The following is a 12,329-nucleotide window of genomic DNA, read 5'->3' on the forward strand; positions in this document are numbered from 1 at the left end:
CTAAACTATCCCTTTAAACAGAATGGTGGGCGGGGTTTCCACTTTTGCTACTATTTCATTGGCACCATTGCCCCAGACAAGCTAAATCAAGCGCAGATACAGTATTTGAATATAATTGTATTCAAACCCAGTCTGCTGTGTACGTAACTCTCCATGGAAGGGTGAGGCTTGAGGTTGAGAGTTTGCTAAAATGTACACCGTAGTTGTCCTAAAATATACACCACAGCTGTCATAAAACGTGCACCGCAGCACTGTGCTCCAATGCACTTACACGTTAATGCATCCCGCCTTCTGGGACCAGGTGCCACAGGGTCCGGGGTCACTGGACGTGGACTGGTTGCTGGGGGAGCTGCAGTACAGTTGTCCTGGTTCCCGACTACTACAGGAGGCCGTAGGGGAGATCTCATATTCCTGCAGTACCCTGAAAAAACACAAAAATAACATTTAGGGGACATGTAACCAAAATGGGCCTCAACCGCTAAAGTGCCCCACCTGTAGGCTACAGCTCCAATGGCCCTGTTAAATGGAAAGGGTTAGTTGTTTGTTTGATTCTCAAAAGGGCCACACACTAGGTCTAAGGAAACAATTTGACTGTACCTAGCAGACCAAACTAAATTGGCCACTGGGTGGGTCACTTGGGATAAATGCATCTGCTAAACGACCATGTTATCACTCCTATTATTCTCAGAGTTGTGAAAACAAAATAAAAGAGCTGTCAAGACAATGTCAGGCATGTCATCACCTAGTCTGGACGTACGATGCATGTGCTCCTGATGTTTGTTTGTTTAGTATATCATTATGTGTATTATGCCAAAGGTCAAACTACACAGTGTAGATAAGAACGTTTATATATATATTTTTAAAGGAGGGTTTATTTGATACAGACAATACAAATAGTAGGTCAACCGTTATACTGTGATGATAAGTAGTAACTGGACTACTAGAATCCCATCCATTTATGAAGAGTGCTTGGGGAAATACTTGCGGAACATAGCGTAAGTAAGCAGTTAGGCAAGGTGTTATTCTTAGCCTGAACACACTGTTCCAAGCCTTCGGGGCGTGGGAGATGCTCGAGCCTCCGACTCGTGAAACCCGACTCTCCCGCCAGACCGGGAAGAACGCTGAGACCTCGAAAAAAACACATCATATGGAAAAGCTGAGATGGGATCGTAAATGTGCAATGGAGAAGCTCGCATAATGGAGGTTATATAGGCCAGGGAGGGAGTAAAGGATGAGGAGGTGTGAAAGGGATCTTCAATGCTTGCATCTTCAGCAGCATTGGAGCAGGCCTGCTTTACAAGGCGTTGGCAGCTGTAAATTGAGTCCCGCTCCCTCTTAATTAGCTGGCAAAACTCCGATTAGGAGTCGAAGCCACAAAGTGTTTGAATTCAAACGATCCCCACACAATAAACATATGCAGTGTCTCCATGTATGTTTCCCTTAAGAAAACATGTCACCTTAATGGATCCATTGTACTACCTCAGAGTCTATCACGTTTTTTTGTAGAACCCAGGCAAAGTGTTACATATGACAAATATGGTATGGTAAAAGTGTGCGGGAAATGTAATGTAACATAAATCATAACCCAGAAATCAGTTTTTCTATTTCCTGCTGGTAACGGTGTGGTGACTCCCGGTACACTCCACAGCGCTTATAAGAACCAGTATGTTACTATTAGAGGTTGACCGATTAATCGGAATGGCCGATTAATTAGGGCCGATTTCAAGTTATAATCACAGCCGTATATATCCCCCGCCAAGCAGACACATCGATGGCTCTGAACGAACTTTATTTAACTCTTTGCAAACTGGAAACCATTTATCCGGAGGCTGCATTCATTGTAGCTGGGGATTTTAACAAAGCTAATCTGAAAACAAGACTCCCTAAATTTTATCAGCATATTGATTGCGTAACCAGGGGTGGTAAAACCTTGGATCATTGTTACTCTAACTTCCGCGACGCATATAAGGCCCTGCCCCGCCCCCTTTCGGAAAAGCTGACCACGACTCCATTTTGTTGATCCCTGCCTACAGACAGAAACTTAAACAAGAGGCTCCCACGCTGAGGTCTGTCCAACGCTGGTCCGACCAAGCTGACTCCACACTCCAAGACTGCTTCCATCACGTGGACTGGGACATTTCGTATTGCGTCAGATAACAATATTGACGAATACGCTGATTCGGTGTGCGAGTTCATAAGAACGTGCATTGAAGATGTCGTTCCCATAGCAACGATTAAAACATTCCCTAACCAGAAACCGTGGATAGATGGCAGCATTCGCGTGAAACTGAAAGCGCGAACCACTGCTTTTAATCAGGGCAAGGTGTCTGGTAACATGACCGAATACAAACAGTGCAGCTATTCCCTCCGCAAGGCTATCAAACAAGCTAAGCGTCAGTACAGAGACAAAGTAGAATCTCAATTCAACGGCTCAGACACAAGAGGCATGTGGCAGGGTCTACAGTCAATCACGGACTACAAGAAGAAACCCAGCCCAGTCACGGACCAGGATGTCTTGCTCCCAGGCAGACTAAATAACTTTTTGCCCGCTTTGAGGACAATGGTCCTTCTGTAGCTCAGTTGGTAGAGCATGGCGCTTGTAACGCCAGGGTAGTGGGTTCGATCCCGGGACCACCCATATGTAGAATGTATGCACGCATGACTGTAAGTCGCTTTGGATAAAAGCGTCTGCTAAATGGCATATATAATACAGTGCCACTGACACGGCCTGCAACGAAAACATGCGGTCTCTCCTTCACTGCAGCCGAGGTGAGTAAGACATTTAAACGTGTTAACCCTCGCAAGGCTGCAGGCCCAGACGGCATCCCCAGCCGCGCCCTCAGAGCATGCGCAGACCAGCTGGCTGGTGTGCTTACGGACATATTCAATCAATCCCTATACCAGTCTGCTGTTACCACATGCTTCAAGAGGGCCACCATTGTTCCTGTTCCCAAGAAAGCTAAGGTAACTGAGCTAAACGACTACCGCCCCGTAGCACTCACTTCCGTCATCATGAAGTGCTTTGAGAGACTAGTCAAGGACCATATCACCTCCACCCTACCTGACACCCTAGACCCACTCCAATTTGCTTACCGCCCAAATAGGTCCACAGACGATGCAATCTCAACCACACTGCACACTGCCCTAACCCATCTGGACAAGAGGAATACCTATGTGAGAATGCTGTTCATCGACTACAGCTCGGCATTCAACACCATAGTACCCTCCAAGCTCGAGACCCTGGGTCTCGACCCCACCCTGTGCAACTGGGTACTGGACTTCCTGACGGGCCGCCCCAGGTGGTGAGGGTAGGCAACAACATCTCCTCCCCGCTGGTCCTCAACACGGGGCCCCACAAGGGTGCGTTCTGAGCCCTCTCCTGTACTCCCTGTTCACCCACGCACGCCTCCAACTCAATCATCACGTTTGCGGACGACACAACAGTGGTAGGCTTGCTTAACAACAACGACGAGACGGCCTACAGGGAGGAGGTGAGGGCCCTCGGAGTGTGGTGTCAGGAAAATAACCTCACACTCAACGTCAACAAAACTAAGGAGATGATTGTGGACTTCAGGAAACAGCAGAGGGAACACCCCCTATCCACATCGATGGAACAGTAGTGGAGAGGGTAGCAAGTTTTAAGTTCCTCGGCATACACATCACAGACAAACTGAATTGGTCCACTCACACAGACAGCATCGTGAAGAAGGCGCAGCAGCGCTTCTTCAACCTCAGGAGGCTGAAGAAATTCGGCTTGTCACCAAAAGCACTCACAAACTTCTACAGATGCACAATCGAGAGCATCCTGGCGGGCTGTATCACCGCCTGGTACGGCAACTGGTCCGCCCTCAACCGTAAGGCTCTCCAGAGGGTAGTGAGGTCTGCACAACTCATCACCGGGGCAAACTACCTGCCCTCCAGGACACCTACACCACCCGATGTTACAGGAAGGCCATAAAGATCATCAAGGACATCAACCACTCGAGCCACTGCCTGTTCACCCCGCTATCATCCAGAAGGCGAGGTCAGTACAGGTGCATCAAAGCTGGGACCGAGAGACTGAAAAACAGCTTCTATCTCAAGGCCATCAGACTGTTAAACAGCCACCACTATCATTGAGTGGCTGCTGCCACCACACTGACACTGACTCAACTCCAGCCACTTTAATAATGGGAATTGATGGGAAATGATGTAAATATATCACTAGCCACTTTAAACAATGCTACCTTATATAATGTTACTTACCCTACATTATTCATCTCATATGCATACGTATATACTGTACTCTATATCATCGACTGCATCCTTATGTAATACATGTATCACTAGCCACTTTAACTATGCCACTTTGTTTACATACTCATCTCATATGTATATACTGTACTCGATACCATCTACTGTATCTTGCCTATGCCGCTCTGTACCATCACTCATTCATATATCCTTATGTACATATTCTTTATCCCCTTACACTGTGTATAAGATAGTAGTTTTGGAATTGTTAGTTAGATTACTTGTTGGTTATTACTGCATTGTCGGAATTAGAAGCACAAGAATTTTGCTACACTCGCATTAACATCTGCTAACCATGTGTATGTGACAAATAAAATTTGATTTGAAGTTGTCATAATAATCGGAAATTGGTATTTTTGGGCGCCGATTTCCGATATTTTAATACATTTTATTTTTTTATACCTTTATTTAACTAGGCAAGTCAGTATTTTCAATGATGGCCGAAGAACGGTGGGTTAACTGCCTTGTTCAGGGGCAGAACGACAGATTTTCACCTTGTCAGCTCAGGGGATCGAATTTTGCAACCATACAGTTAACTAGCCCAATGCTCTAACCATTGCACTCCACGATTAGCCTGCCTGTTACGCGTATGCAGTAGAAGCCAAGGTAAATTGCTAGCTAGCATTAAACTTATCTTATACAAAACAATCAATCATAATCACTAGTTATAATTACTAATCCAGTTTAGCAGGCAATATTAACCAGGTGAAATTGTGTCATTTCTCTTGCGTTCATTGCATGCAGAGTCAGGGTATATGCAACAGTTTGGGCTGCCTGGCTCATTGCCAGAATTGTACGTAATTATGGCATAACATTGAAGGTTGTGCAATGTAACAAGAATATTTAGACTTAGGGATGCCACCCCTTAGATAAAATACCGAACGGTTCCGTATTCCACTGAAATAATAAACGTTTTGTTTTTTCGAAATGATAGTTTCCGGATTCGAACATATTAATGACCAAAGGCTCGTATTTCTGTGTGTTATTATGTTATAATTAAGTCTGATTTGATAGAGCAGTCTGACTGAGCAGCAGCAGGCCCGTAATCATTCATTCAAACAGCACTTTCGTGCATTTTGCCAGCAGCTCTTCGCAAGCACAGTTAATGACTTGAAGCCTATCAGCCTAATGGCTGGTGTAACCGATGTGAAATGGCTAGCTAGTTAGCTGGGTGTGTGCTAATACTGTTTCAAACGTCACTCGCTTTTAGATTTGGAGTAGTTATTCCACTTACGTTGCAAGGGCTGCGGCTTTTGTGGGGTGATGGGTAATGATGCTTCGAGTGTGGCTGTTGTCGATGTGTTCCTGATTCGTGCCCAGGTAGGGGCGAGGAGGGGATGGAAGCTATACTGTTACACTGGCAATACTATAGTGCCTATAAGAACATCCAATAGTCAAAGGTACAGTGGGGCAAAAAAGTATTTAGTCAGCCACCAATTGTGCAAGTTCTCCCACTTAAAACGATGAGAGAGGCCTGTATAATTGTCATCATAGGTACACTTCTATGACAGACAAAATTAGAAAAAAATATCCAGAAAATCACATTGTAGGATTTAAATGTATTTATTTGCAGATTATGGTGGAAAATAAGTATTTGGTCAATAACAAATGTTTATCTCAATACTTTGTTATATACCCTTTGTTGGCAATGACAGAGGTTAAACATTTTCTGTAAGTCTTCACAAGGTTTTCACACACTGTTGCTGGTATTTTGGCCCATTCCTCCATGCAGATCTCCTCTAGCGCAGTGATGTTTTGGGGCTGTTGCTGGGCAACACAGACTTTCAACTCCCTCCAAAGATTGTCTATGGGGTTGAGATCTGGAGACTGGCTAGGCCACTCCGGGACCTTGAAATGCTTCTTACGAAGCCACTCCCTTGTTGCCCGGGTGGTGTGTTTGGGATCATTGTCATGCTGAAAGACCCAGCCACGTTTCATCTTCAATGCCCTTGCTGATGGAACTATGTTTTCACTCAAAATCTCACGATACATGGCTCCATTCATTATTTCCTTTACACGGATCAGTCGTCCTGGTCCCTTTGCAGAAAAACAGCCCCAAAGCATGATGTTTCCACCCCCATGCTTCACAGTAGGTATGCTGTTCTTTGGATGCAACATCTTTTTAAGTGGGAGAACTTGCACAATTGGTGGCTGACTAAATACCCTTTTGCCCCACTGTATATGAAATACAAATGGTACAGAGAGAAATAGTCCTATGAATACTATATTAATTAACTACAACCTAAAACATCTTACCTTGGAAAATTGAAGTCTCATGTTAAAAGGAACCACCAACTTTCATATGTTCTCATGTTCTGAGCAAGGAACTTAAACGTTAGCTTTTTTACATGGCACATATTTTACATGGCACATATTGCATATTTACACATATTACTTTCTTCTCCAACACATTGTTTTTGCATTATTTAAAACAAATTGAACATGTTTCATTATTTATTCGAGGCTGAATTGATTTTATTGATGTATTATGTTAAATTAAAATAAGTGTTAATTCAGTATTGTTGTAGTTGTCATTATTACAAATGTAAAATCTATATATATATATATATATATATATATATATATATATATAAAACAAAAACAATTGGCAGATTAATTGGCATCGGCTTTTTTGGTCCTCCAATAATCGGTATCGGCGTTGAAAAATCATAATCGGTCGACCTCTAGTTATTATATTAACTGGTCTGGTCTGAAACGTAGACTGAGAAGGCTAGTGTCTTGGAAATACGTGGTCATTTAAAATGTGATATATGTTTTTATTTTCAAGACATTACGGTCACATTGAAAATTCTAACTTTGTTCTAAAAGCTTTCCCCCTTAAGCGTAGCTCAAAGCGCTAACTAAAACCCACATAATGAAAAAGGACAATGACTAGTTGGTCAGGACTTTATGTCCACTAAAGCCTTAGATTGAGTTTATCATAGCACACTGCACTTTATTATGGGCGCCAATTTTAGTACTCATCACTGCATTCTCTACCAGAAAGTTTGTTGGCCCTCTGATGTCATGTAGGTTGATACATTGCTATGTTTTAAGTGGGACTAACATATTCACTAAACTTTAGACACCCGGTCTCAGGGATGGCGAACTCTGATAATTCCTTTGGTAACTCAGCTTTTAGTTTTCTGGCACCTTATTTTGTCGAACAATCTTTAACATGTTCTTAAATGTGATGTTTTGGTGCCTCTAAGGTAATTCAGAAAGCTGATTGAGTACCTTATTACTGATGAATGTGTTTGTTTTCTATGACCGTGTTTTCCTTTCTGCTTGCATTTTGTATTTATATTTTGATGTGAGTATTTTCTGCAATTCAGGGTGTCATCTGTAAAAGAGATCTTGGTTTCAGTATGAATTAGAGGTCGACCGATTATGATTTTTCAAAGCTGATACCGATTATTGGAGGACCAAAAAAAGCAGATACCGATTAAATTGGCCGATTTATATATATATACATATCAAATTGTTGTTGTTTGTAATAATGACAATGATACTGAATGAACACTTATTTAAACTTAATATAATACATCAATAAAATAAATTTAGTGTCAAATAAATAAATTAAACATGTTCAATTTTGTTTAAATAATGCAAAAACAAAGTGTTGGAGAAGTAAAAGTGCAATATGTGCCATGTAAAAAAGCTAACGTTTAAGTTCCTTGCTCAGAACATGAGAACATACAGTGCCTTGCGAAAGTATTCGGCCCCCTTGAACCTTTTGCCACATTTCAGGCTTCAAACATAAAGATATAAAACTGTATTTTTTTGTGAAGAATCAACAATAAGTGGGACACAATCATGAAGTGGAACGACATTTATTGGATATTTCAAACTTTTTTAACAAATCAAAAACTGAAAAATTGGGCGTGCAAAAATTATTCAGCCCCTTTACTTTCAGTGCAGCAAACTCTCTCCAGAAGTTCAGTGAGGATCTCTGAATGATCCAATGTTGACCTAAATGACTAATGATGATAAATACAATCCACCTGTGTGTAATCAAGTGTCTCCGTATAAATGCACCTGCACTGTGATAGTCTCAGAGGTCCGTTAAAAGCGCAGAGAGCATCATGAAGAACAAGGAACACACCAGGCAGGTCCGAGATACTGTTGTGAAGAAGTTTAAAGCTGGATTTGGATACAAAAAGATTTCCCAAGCTTTAAACATCCCAATTAGCACTGTGCAAGCGATAATATTGAAATGGAAGGAGTATCAGACCACTGCAAATCTACCAAGACCTGGCCGTCCCTCTAAACTTTCAGCTCATACAAGGAGAAGAATGATCAGAGATGCAGCCAAGAGGCCCATGATCACTCTGGATGAACTGCAGAGATCTACAGCTGAGGGGGGAGACTCTGTCCATAGGACAACAATCAGTCTTATATTGCACAAATCTGGCCTTTATGGAAGAGTGGCAAGAAGAAAGCCATTTCTTAAAGAAATGGTCATTAATATGGGTCATTAATATGGGTCATTAATATGGTCAATATGGTTAATATGGTCAAATTCCGGAAAATACCATTTCGAGAAAAAAAAAGTTTATTCTTTCAGTGAAATACAGAACCGTTCCGTATTTTATCTAACGGGTGGCATCCCTCAGTCTAAATATTGTTGTTACTTTGCACAACCTTCAATGTTATGTCATAATTATGTACAATTCTGGCAAATTAATTACAGTCTTTGTTAGGAAGAAATGGTCTTCACACAGTTTGCAACGAGCCAGGGGGCCCAAACTGCTGCATATACCCTGACTCTGCTTGCACGGAACGCAAGAGAAGTGACACAATTTCCCAAGTTAAAAGAAATTCATGTTAGCAGGCAATATTAACTAAATATGCAGGTTTAAAAATATATACTTGTGTATTGATTTTAAAGAAAGGCATTGATGTTTATGGTTAAGTACACATTGATGCAACAACAGTGCTTTTTTTTCGCGAATGCGCTTGTTAAATCACCCGTATTTGGCGAAGAAGGCTGTGATTCAATGATAAATTAACAGGCACTGCATCGATTATATGCAACGCAGGACAAGCTAGATAAACTAGTACTGTCATCAACCATGTGTAGTTAACTAGTGATTATGTTAAGAGTGATTGTTTTTTATAAGATACGTTTAATGCTAGCTAGCACCTTACCGTGGCTCCTTGCTGCACTCGCATAACAGGTAGTCAGTCAGCCTGCCACACAGTCTCCTCATGGAGTGCAATGTAATCGCACATAATCGGCGTCCAAAATTGGCAATTACAGATTATGAAAACTTGAAATCGGCCCTAAATAAATCGACCTCTAGTCTGAATCCCTGATAAAATAAAGATAAAATAAATTCACTATTTGGTGCCAAGTGGGGTTGACATCTTAACTCATGACATATTAAGTTTAATGAGAGAAATTTCACAACAACCATTTGGTTCCCAGACTGCCACCAGAAGAGTTTGTAGCGAAGCAAACCACCCATTTTCTTTAACATGTCTATAATATACACTGACTGTACAAAACATTAAGAACACCTTCCGAATATTGTGTTGGAGTCAATAAGGGATCAAAGCTTTCATCTGGATTCACCTGGTCAGTCTATGTCATGGAAAGAGCAGGTCTTCACAATATTTTGTACACTCAGTGTAGACTTGTAAAGTCTTTCATAACAGACATATACAAGGACACTCCAATCTGAAAATAGAGTTCTCTCCTGAGAGGCCAATCCATGCCGCAATCAATCCTGTGAAACCACTGACTAGAAGGGAATCACTTAATCTCAATTTTCCGCCAGCAAACAGGCTGTGCTTTTCTTTCTACAAAAGGTCAAACTCATCCCACACAATTGCACTACTCCCACATATACCGGTATGCTTGCATGCGCACACACAGTTGTCACACAGTTGTAAATGGACATGCACACACTGATTAGATGTAACACCACAGAAACGCATGGCATGAACACACACGCGTGCTCAACCTGATATGTAATGCAACACTACCCTGAAAGACCAGTGCTGAGGTAGCCTTACTGTAGCCTTACTGTAGCTGTGTGTGTGTGTGTGTGTGTGTGTGTGTGTGTGTGTGTGTGTGTGTGTGTGTGTGTGTGTGTGTGTGTGTGTGTGTGTGTGTGTGTGTGTGTGTGTGTGTGTGTGTGTGTGTGTGTGTGTGTGTGCGTGTGTGTGTACAGACAATCGTGGACAGTCCACAGCAGAGGGGCAGTGCAGGGCTGCAAACAAGCACCTCGACACTCCAGAGCTCAATAAAACATTCACACACCATGACACCCTGCTAGCTAACACCCCCCCTCCCCCCATGCTGTGTGCCATGTTAAATAACAGGGGCACAACATGGAGGTCGATCCTCAACCCTCAGACAGAGTGAGAAACATACACTCTAAATACAGGGTAAAGAAAGTTGATGTTTATGGAGTGATATTAATGCCAACAAAATGAAACATTTCATAACACCAATTTAACATGATTAAATTCTGATAAAAATTCTGTTGCCACTAAAATCACTCCATAAAACATGACCCAACATAAGAGCAAAAATAAAACACTAGGAAAAACCGTATAGTTTATTCTGTTTGTTTTTCTGTTATTATTATATCACAGTGCCAAAGAGCTCTTCTCATCTACATTCAGCATTGATTCAGTTGTTTTCTCTAGTCCTGGGACCCACTGTGTGTGCAAATACCATCTGAAACAATGTCTATGAGAAACACTGATTTAAGTATAGTAGCCACAGTATGTTAGAGTTGGAATTAGAACTGGGTCGAGTTCATTAGGCATGAACGGTAGAAAACAGACGAACAGGGGCGGTTTACCTAGACTTGTCAAATAAAAGCTCATTCCCGTTTTCCATTGTAAATAATTTTAGAACACTTTGTTGGTTTCCCTAATGCCCCTTCCGCCATCTTGTTTTTCTTCCTGTCAGAGCCCAGTCTCAGTTTCCCAGTCATGTATTTGCCACTTGCTAATTTTATGCTAATCAAATTACAAAAACCTTGACCTCATTATGCACAGCCTATGCTAATATCGTGCAGTGTCAGTGATACTAAGGATAGAGGTGCCATTGTGTTCGTCGAGAAAATTATACAATTTCACTGACAAAGACAAGTCGGCAATGAGTCCCATTCAATTATTTGTACAGGTTCTTGGGATGAGTCAGACATGGTTGGCCAGCAAATCTGTATATGTACATGAACATATTTTCAGAATTGGAGTGACTCTTCATGCCGAGCAAAGAAGCATGCTTGATGTAATATAGCTGAAGTCTCTTTTGGTGACACACTTTGAGCATGATTATGAGTGTCAAAGGCAGGGATACTAAATCTGGCCTCAAGACAAGAAGTACTGCTGATGTAAATTCTTTGCTCTAAGCAGGGACTGATTAAGATCGAGATTCCACTCACTAGCACTAACCAAACAGTGACAATGAGTTTACTCTGTTCGAAAATAAATTAAAAAACATCAGGACTTTGGCCATCCAGGCTCAAATGTGAGTACCTCGGATCTAGGGTGCTGGAACAAGGAACTATGAGTCAAAGAAGATGGAAGTGGGTGCTGAGGTGTACCTGGTCCCGTCCTGTTGCTTCCTGTCGAAGGAGGTGCTGCGGGAGATGGCCCCCTGGGCGTAATGGATCATATGCTGCCCGGGGCTGGGGCCCTGTGTGGGGGAAGTCCGGGACATGGATGGGCCACCACCCGGGGCTGCCGAGACGCGGTGCCAGCCGGCAGCCGTGGTAGTCTTGTACTCTACCACGGGGATGCGGTACATTTCCGAGCAGCTCCTGATAGAACAAATCAAAAAGACACATTAACAATTGAGCGTCTTATTATACTGTAAGAGCATGTGTAGGTGTTGTTACATGTTATTATGTGCATCTAATGTAAAATTTTTTAAAAAAAAGAAGAACTGTGACGCAATCCTCATAGGTAACTAAGTCAATAGGAGATTTATGTGGATGTTTGGCAGATGGACTGCATTTTAAGTGTTAGGTATTTTGCGATTTTTCACTGCCAGAAATTTGTGGAGAGGTTGA

The 12,329-nt window shown here is 42.1% G+C and overlaps 1 protein-coding gene across 5 annotated transcripts in view; it reads right to left on the reverse strand.

Moving 5' to 3' along the window:
* Positions 1-12,329, reverse strand: part of LOC118365737 (signal-induced proliferation-associated 1-like protein 2) — a 110,687-nt gene that overhangs the window by 26,373 nt on the left and 71,985 nt on the right. For all 5 annotated transcript variants that reach the window (XM_052490183.1, XM_052490182.1, XM_052490180.1 and 2 more), the window contains exons 10-11: positions 11,862-12,077; positions 272-421 (exon numbers count right to left, since the gene is read on the reverse strand). In XM_052490183.1, the coding sequence (XP_052346143.1) occupies positions 272-421; positions 11,862-12,077 (366 nt within the window). The remainder of the gene's footprint in view (positions 1-271; positions 422-11,861; positions 12,078-12,329) is intronic.

Source organism: Oncorhynchus keta, chromosome 32, assembly GCF_023373465.1.
Source record: "Oncorhynchus keta strain PuntledgeMale-10-30-2019 chromosome 32, Oket_V2, whole genome shotgun sequence".
NCBI classification, from domain to species: Eukaryota; Metazoa; Chordata; class Actinopteri; order Salmoniformes; family Salmonidae; genus Oncorhynchus; species Oncorhynchus keta.